We start from the raw sequence: 8,517 nt of genomic DNA, 5'->3' as shown, positions 1-8,517 counted from the left end.
GCCTGACCAGTGTCGCATAGAGGGGGAGGATCACCTCCTTGGCCCTGCTTGTAATGCATCTGTGGATGCATGACAAGGTGCGGTTAGCCTTTCTGACTGTGTCCCCACATTGGCAACCCGTGTTCATCTTTGAGTCAATAATGACTCCAAGATCCTTTTCTGCCTCTGCTCACAAGAGGGGAGTTCCCCAGCCTATAGGTGTGTTGCTAGTTCTTCCTCCCCAGGTGCAACACCTTGCACTTGTCAGTGTTGAAACCCATCCTGTTTTCATCCGCCCACCTCTGTAACCTGTCCAGATACTTGTACCCCTCACTCACTCCACAGCGCCCCCCGGCCCTACTGGTGCCTCTCACTCCCCCATGGCAGCCCCCCCGCCCTACTGGTGCCCCTCACTCACCCCACAGCCCCCTGGCCCTGTTCATGCCTCTCACTCCACTCCCCCCATTCCCCACAGCTCCCACAGCCTTGCTGGTGCCCCTTGCCCACCACCCACAGTCTCTGCTCCCCCAGCCCTGCAGGAGAAGGCCTCGAGCTGCCAGGGCTATGTACATGGGTCCGTAGCCCTCTGCCCCTGCTCTCCCCTGCTGCCTACTGTGAGCTCAGACGGGGCGGCTCCCCACCACTGCATGCACTCCCAGGGGATAGGGGGGACCTGCACCCCCCAGATCTGTGTGGGGGGCAGGCGCAAGCTGCAAGCACTGTGCTGGGTGGTACCTGCTGGGCTGTGGAGGCCCCAGGGGAAGGAAGCAGTGAGGAATGAGTAGTGGTGAGCAGCTTCTCTGTGCAGGCTCGCTGTTCCCTACCACCCTGCTTCTTTCCCTTGGGGCCTCTGGCCCGGTGGGTGCCACCTGGCACGGCAGGGAGCACTGGAGCCAATTGGAGAAGCTGGTTGCCGTGCATTGCTCTGGTGATGCGCCTTCTGGGTGCTGCACCCCTGAAAGCAGTGACAGGTGCAGGAGGCGTGCCACTAGGGTAGCGGGGGTGGAGCTCACATCAGCGAGGAGATCACTGCACAACCATGCTGTCCCCAGCTGCACCGGGTCATGCCCACTGGTCTGCGGAGACCCCAGGGAAGGGAAGCAGGGTGGGAGCCTGCACTTGCAGCCTGTGCTTGCCCTGCATAGAGATCTGGGGGATGCAGGTCTTCCTGCCCCCGGGAGTGCACACGGCAGCAGGCCCTCCACCTGCCCCAGACGAGCCACCTGTGGCCCCATCCTGCTCCCTGCTGACGCCCTGCAGCTGCGCATTGTGGCTCCTGGCCCCAAGCCCCTCTCAGCAGGGCAGCAGCTCCAGCCCTGCCCATCTCCCATCCTCCCTCCCTACAGGGACCTCAGTCCCCTTCTTCCCCACTTACCGGCTCGGGCTGCTCTGCAAGCTGCCTGGGGCCATGTGCATGTCTATGCACATGGTGCCCCTTGTCTCAACACCTTCCTCCTGCTCCCACCCAGCTCCCTGCAGGCTGGAACTCTGCCAGCCTGCAGGGAGCTTATTGCAAAATGGCAAAATCCTCAGGTTTTTCTTGTAAAATGAGAAATCTGTGTTTGCCTCTGGTAAAAGGTAAAGTCTGCGGTTTTCTCCATTTTTCCATGGGAAACAGAAAACCTGGATCCTTGATAATCAGTTTAATTACTTCCCCAAGCCCATCTTATGAGGGAAAGAGTATTCACCTGAGGCCTGGGAGCTTCTTCTCCCTGCTGTCTGAGTTCTTTTGTGCCCCCATGCTGTACCAAAATACCAAATAGTTTTCTCTTTTTTTCCCAATAAAGTAAACACTCCTTTGTGAAGTGGCCATGAGTAAAGCACTTAAAAATGGAGTTGCCTGGTAGCTTAGTGCCCACTTGCTTCATAGCCTCCTTTTGAATGGGAGAGAATCCTTTGGTCCACTGGGAATTTGTTGCTTCTGTCTTGCCCTCAGCCCAACCTCTGATGAGCAGAGACTGAGGAAATTATTCTTATGGCTCATCTCTTCCTCCTCTGGGAGGTAACAGGAGAGATGTGAGTGAGTTTAATAAAATGGAATAGGTGGAGGAAGAAACCTGGAAGCTTCCTAGCCTGGGAAGATATGTTACAGAGGAGAAGGAAGGCCAAACTTTTCTTAATATTCTATGATGTAACTCTGTTACGGAAGGACTGCACAAGGTGTAACAACATGTTTCTAGCTGGGACAATCTGATCCAAATCAGATTAGCAAAAGGAATAAAATATTCCTCTTATTTTTCCCCTGCAGCAGAGATGGTTTTTCAAACCCACTGGCATTACAGCCTTTTTGAGTGCAGCAGTGAGTTTTATTTATAGCAAGGGACATTGCAATATGGCAAATGCAGTCAAGTACTGTGATTTTAGTAATTCATTTGTGCAGTTCTTCATACTCTTGAGACCCTCCTCCATTTTGGGACCAAAATAAGGAAGAATCCCATCTGCCCATTTACAGAAAATTCATTGAATTAATAAAAGTGCAGGAAAAAGTATCTTTGTCCAGTGGTTCTGAGTACTAGAGGATGTATGGTGCTGGAGTGCCATGTACAGGTGCACCAAAGGCATTACAGCAATGGGAGGCCATTTGAAGAGCATTTTCAAGCCATTGCACTATATCCCTCAAATAGTGTTGCAAGCCATTTACTAGGGTCTATGTTAGGAGAGAATGTTCTCAGTGTTCGCATGCAAAGTCACAGTCACTTTCATGCTTGGTCTTCAGCATTCTTGGAACAGTGGTGTCAAGGAGATAAATCCAATGTTTAACACTAGAAGCTGCTTCCAGTGTGTGTAGAGCCTAAAAGGAACTTATTATTGATGACCAATGGGTCATTTTCATAGAGTAGATAGGAGGCCTAGAGATTTGCTTCACTGCAACCTAGTAATTTCCTCCTGCCATGTTCATGTCTGAGAGTGTTGTCCTATGATGCTCCCATGTTCTGGATTGTTAGGGTTGTGAACTATCTGTGCAGTTAGACCTGCATTCCTGAGCTCTTCTTTTTTTTGAGCTCTTCTCTGTGCATCTCTGCCAGAGACACATGCCAAGCTGCCATCTCCTGCTTTCCCCACTTCCTCTCCAGGCCGCAGTTTTCAGTAGTTAATACCCTTTTGATCCATGGCTTGTTCCTGGAAAAGTCAGTCTGTTAGCCCTGTTAGAGCAGGGAGGTAGGCATTTCCCAAATATCATATTTACTCAAATAGAAGACAGCTCTGATTATAAGATGATCCCCAATAATTAGACTATTTGTTATAATTTTACAGGTATAGAATCTAATTATTGGAGGTTTGCCTTGAATTTGTCCATCTCCCGCTGCTACAACAGGGAAAATAAATCTGGGGTGAGGAGAGTTAGGTATCCCTTTGCTTTCTGTGCCCCCCCCCCAACTTTTTCCCCTGGCAGAAGCCCCTTCCCCCTCTCCTTCCTGTTAGACCCTGCTCTTCCTAAGCACATGGTAGTGAGGAACACATTTAAAAACAATAAGCATGAAATTAAATGTGGCTGTAGCAATTTGCATATACTATTATGCACTTAGTTTATCCAGAATTGATGCACGTTACCTTATTTTGAAACTGTTACAAGTTTTAGCACTGGTACTCTGTGAACACACTTTTGAGCAGCACTTTGGCACCTACTTATATGTAGTGTAAACAGCGCATGATATACTTGCATGATCAGGAGGCAGCAGGGCAGGCCCTATGAGGAGAGGGTATGAGACCTGAACCTGTTCAGCCTCCACAAGAGAAGGCTGAGAGGGGATCTAATGGCCATCTGTAAACTGGCCAAGGGAGACCAGCAGGCAATGGGAGAGTCCCTGTTCCCCTGAGCACTACTGGGAGTAACAAGGAATAATGCCATAAGTTGACTGAGAGTAGATTCAGGCTTGATATCTGGAGGCACTACTTCACAGTCAGGGTGGCTAGGATCTGGACCCAACTTCCAAGGGAAGTGGTGCTCACTCCTACCCCGGGGGTCTTTAAAAGGAGGCTAGATAGACACCTTGCTGGGGTCGTTTGACCCCAGCATCCATTCCTGCCCATGGGAGGGTGTCGGACTTGATGATCTGCTCAGGTCCCTTCCTACCCTATGAACTATGAAACTATATTGGTTCAAAGCCAAAGGCTTGTGATTTACCACATAGTTCGTTGTGCTGTGCCCCACCAAAGTCAACAGCATTCAAGCCATGATGCTTAGCACTGCTTAGTGCATATACTCCAGATACCACCCCCACAAAGGAGCCATGTGCTAAAGCCCAGATGTTCTCATCATGAGACCTGGGATGCTCCAAAAATGTATGTACAGATAAGGAGCATGGCAACCTGTTCTGGCTGCGTCTCATGAAGCTGGGTGGGGGGTGGGGGGGGTACATTAATCATATGTACCAGTCTGCAAGAAGAGCCAGCAGAAGGATTCTGGGTGAACTGTATGCAATGTCGTGGCTCACCATGACTGGAAAAAGAGTCAGCAGTGAGTGGGAATGTGTTATGAGGCACTACCGTACATCTTATTCAGATGGGCTACACTAATTTTTGTGGTTGGTTCCCGTCAGCACATTTGCCCAGTGTGGCCCATGTGTTTTATAGTTGTGCTCAGTGTTGACTTCATTTAATCAACTTCCTAGTTGGCTTCCATTGCTGAGCATCTGTTGCTTTTAGCAGCAGTTTAATGATAAACAATGTATTTAGTGAGATTTTCTTGTATGCAATTATAAGACAAGGAGGCTTTTTTCCCTGTGCCTATTAGGGGGAACCCTTGTCTTGTGTTTGAGTAAATATGGTAATACCTCCCCCGTAAGTATCTTATAGGACTTGTCTTGTCTTCTGTCACTCTTCTGTCTCCTACATTTTTCCTTTTTAAAAAGTCCCATCTGATTAACTCTTTGCAGTAAGGCAAGGTAACGCCAAGCAGAAACTGAAGTGGTAAGTCCCCCTTCCCAAAATGCCAAGGCTTGAGTTCATGCTTTTTTTCACCCTTTGATAAATATTGTTGACTTTTAAAGTGATACAGATACTTGTATTCATTTTGCTGCTGCTTGAGAAAGTCTCAGAATCCTCAGTTTCAGATTTGGAGGAAAAGTTAAACTTCAAGTGTTTTTCTTCTTGCTGTTTGTAAACTTTGGTCATGTGTTCCCTAACTGGTGCAAATTGAAATAACACCAGTGATTTCAGCAAAGCTGTCCTGGTGTGCCCCAGTTGGAGATTTGTCCCTTTACATCTCTGTATTTATTTATTTCCTAATTGATCTTCTAGTATTTGTTCAAAAAAAGCACTTCAGTTCATCTTTTAATCTAGCAAAACTAATTGCTAGGCCATTAAACTGTCATTATTGCAGGTGTGTTAAAACCTTGCAAGAATTCTTGGCTTTGTTATACTCTGAGAATAACAGGTGTTAAAATCCATGCATTTCCTAGTTTCTCTATGGAATATTCTAACAGTTTGTAGAAATAGCCAGCTTTGGTATTTTTCTTTTCTCAGTGCCACCTGTTTTTAAAATGCTTTTTGCAGAGACAATGACTTTGATTACTTGGAGTTCCGTCTCTGGATCGGCCTTTGGTCTGCCTTCCAATGTCTCGTTCTGGTTGCAACTGATGCCAGCTTCCTGGTGAAATACTTCACTCGCTTCACAGAAGAAGGGTTTTCCTCCCTGATTAGCTTCATCTTCATTTATGATGCTTTCAAGAAGATGATCAAGTTAGCAGACTATTACCCAATCAATTCCCATTTTAAAGTGGACTATATCACCCAATATTCTTGTGCCTGCCTACCACCAGACCCAGGTAAGAGGATACCTTTTTGGCTCTCGGATTTGCAGCCCACCTATTTTCACTCTCAGTTATATTATTTCTCTGATAGGCAAGGATTTCTTAGGGTGATATCTTTTCATGGACTAACTGTGCAGTTGGGGTAAAGTTAGACAAGATTTCAAATGTAGGATATTCTTCTTCAGATCTCTAATTATAGGAAGTTAGGCACAGCAACTTTAGCACCAGCATAGGTAAGGGGGCTGCAACCTGAGAGAGAATATCATACATTTGAACGCTTATTTAACCTTGTCCCAACAACATAGCTGCCCCAAAAGATGAAAGATATCCCCCTAAGAAATCCTAGCCTATTGCATAATTTTTGGACCATCATGGCTACAATATCACTTGTACACTACTGTATTATTCCTGTGACAGAAGCAATTGGTACAGAATCCAAATACAAATTGAGGTGCTTTGGCTTCTTTCCTTTGGGGGTGATATAGCTTTAAACAGCGTGAACCTATTAAGAAACTTGGCATGTAAACAAAGTAAACAGTAGGCTACCTCACCATTTATGTATATGTGGTTAGTGCTTAGCCACGTGCTGCCAAAGTTTGCTTGGAACTAGGTTCATTTAAGTTATCCATTACATTTTTAGATTTTTCACAAGCACTCATCATTGGCTTAGCTAAACATCCATTAAAGCCAACAGGAATTGTGTTTGGTCTTCTCTCTCAGAGAAGAGTTAGACCGACTCTGGGCTTTTTGAATATCCCACTTTCAATGGACAACATTGAAATGAATGCTGATGCTCTCCATTTGTATTATGTGGACTTCAAGTTTCAGCATGAGTGGGAAAATTTGACAGTACAACTGGATTCTGGATGGAAGCTTCAGCATAGGGGGAAACTCTCATATTATCAATCATTTCATTTAAAAAAGAGGTTTGTACCTGGCAAAGTGATGCTTAGGCCAAACTTGGGGAAAAGTGAACTGTATGTTAGATCAGGAGTGGCCAACGTGTGGCAGCCTCTGTGTGTGCATAGCTGCAGAAAGCAAGCAGCAGATCGGGCAGGGAAGGGGATTGGCGTGGCACTTGAGGAGAGCATGGGGCTTAGTTTCTGGCATGCCCACCAAAAGGATTGGCCCCCACTGTATTAAATCATTCAGTCATTTTCATGAAATCCCATTCTTATAGTTTTTTTTTTTTTTTTTGTGTGTGATGACATTTTAACCATGAATTTATTTTAGGGGGAAAGGTTAAATGAATGGTTTCACTTGTCTTCCAAGATCAGTATGTTGTTGCTCACATCAGCCCCTGTGGGGATTCCATGCCATGCTCCGCTGGACACCACGTTTTGTTTCATTCACAAATGGCTTTGAGTGTGTGAGCTCCTCCCCACCCTTGAGTGGTTTTGTCCATGCTGTACTCACTACACAGTGTGGTCATCTTAAATCACCAGGAAAAGTAGACACATGTTGGTGCAGTGGGGCCAATTAGTTTTGCAGCAGGTTGTTATTGTGTTCTGTACTGTTATGAGTACTAGACTGACACAAATAATAGATGGGAAACCCTGATGTACGGTATTCTTCCGCTAAGGTTCCATGGAATATGTGTGCTGCATTTTTACTTGGTTTCATACCTCCCCCAGGTGCACTGTTTCTTAGCACTAGATTGCACCTACAGGGCTCAGCACTGTCAAACAGCAAACTAGCAGGCCTTACTCTGCCTCCCAGAACATGTCTGCCAAAAGAATATGCAAATGGCTATATCTCTTTGAGGGATTCTGCATATGCCTCCTCAGGGGTCCTGGGCTGTTTCTGCTGGCTGTTAGGAAAAAGGGCAGAAACTTCTGAGTCAGGCCTCTTCCACTACCGAGCTTTGAGAAGTAAGGCACCTGACTGTCCTTAGCACTGCTGAAAATCCCATCTTGTAACTTCAGTTGTGCTCTGGTAGTAAACTGAGATATCATTTTGAATGAATCCATTTGTTTATACAGTCTGCCTGTTCTTATAACAGCAAAACCCAGGCCTTTCATCGCAACAGGCTTTCTTAGCAAAACAGTTTCATTTCTGAGTAAATAATATTTAAACTGGCATATTCCTTGTTTTTCAGCCTCAGGTTGGTATGTAATGGTGACTTAACAACTACACAGAGGGGGACTGTGACATTGTGAACCAGGAAACAGTGTTACAGGAAAGGGAAGATAAAATCTCATGATGAAAAGCCCTGGGGTGTGTCCCTGCAAGTGGGAATGTGTGTTAGCTCTGGGACAACTAGCAGCAGCACAGATTTGTGCTGCTCTTAGTTGTCCCTAGGCACAGCCCTGCATGTGCACTCGAGCATGTGGCAAACTGTCCTGGGTGAGGTGGGGGGAGGGACCAGCATGTGGGCTGGCCTCAGCAGCCTTTCCTGGGGGCCTCCTGGAGCTGCAGCAGTGGTGATCTGAGTGTGCAGAGTCTGACTGGCAGCTCCTCGAGCATGGCTCTGCCCATCCAGGCTGTGGTTTCAGGCAGTGTGTGCTGCAGCCATATGCACCGTGCTGCTTTTCTTCGGCAATTTTTTTTGATACTGGGATCTCCTGGTGTCAAAAAAAGTTAATTTGCAGCACAATGAATGCATGCATGTGCAGTACATGTGGCTTGTGGCGCCATGGATGGGTTTGCAGCACTGCAAACCACACGTGCACACTTGTGGGGATGTGCTTGTACTGTCTAACATAATAGTAGTCTTTATTCAAGGGACAGCTTTGAGCGAAGCGTATAAACAGGTAAGAGATAGGGGCCAGGGTAATACTGAGAC

The 8,517-nt window shown here is 46.6% G+C and overlaps 1 protein-coding gene across 3 annotated transcripts in view; it reads left to right on the top strand.

The window, feature by feature from the left end:
* Positions 1-8,517, top strand: part of SLC4A4 (solute carrier family 4 member 4) — a 363,621-nt gene that overhangs the window by 282,260 nt on the left and 72,844 nt on the right. For all 3 annotated transcript variants that reach the window (XM_019516767.1, XM_019516766.1, XM_019516765.1), the window contains exon 13: positions 5,476-5,747. In XM_019516767.1, coding sequence (XP_019372312.1) covers positions 5,476-5,747 — 272 coding nt within the window. The remainder of the gene's footprint in view (positions 1-5,475; positions 5,748-8,517) is intronic.

The sequence above is a fragment of the Gavialis gangeticus genome, unplaced genomic scaffold (assembly GCF_001723915.1).
Source record: "Gavialis gangeticus isolate Ggan-Ray unplaced genomic scaffold, GavGan_comp1, whole genome shotgun sequence".
NCBI classification, from domain to species: Eukaryota; Metazoa; Chordata; order Crocodylia; family Gavialidae; genus Gavialis; species Gavialis gangeticus.
Note: the sequence above shows the minus strand (reverse complement) of the source record. Positions and strands in the feature narration are given on the sequence as shown.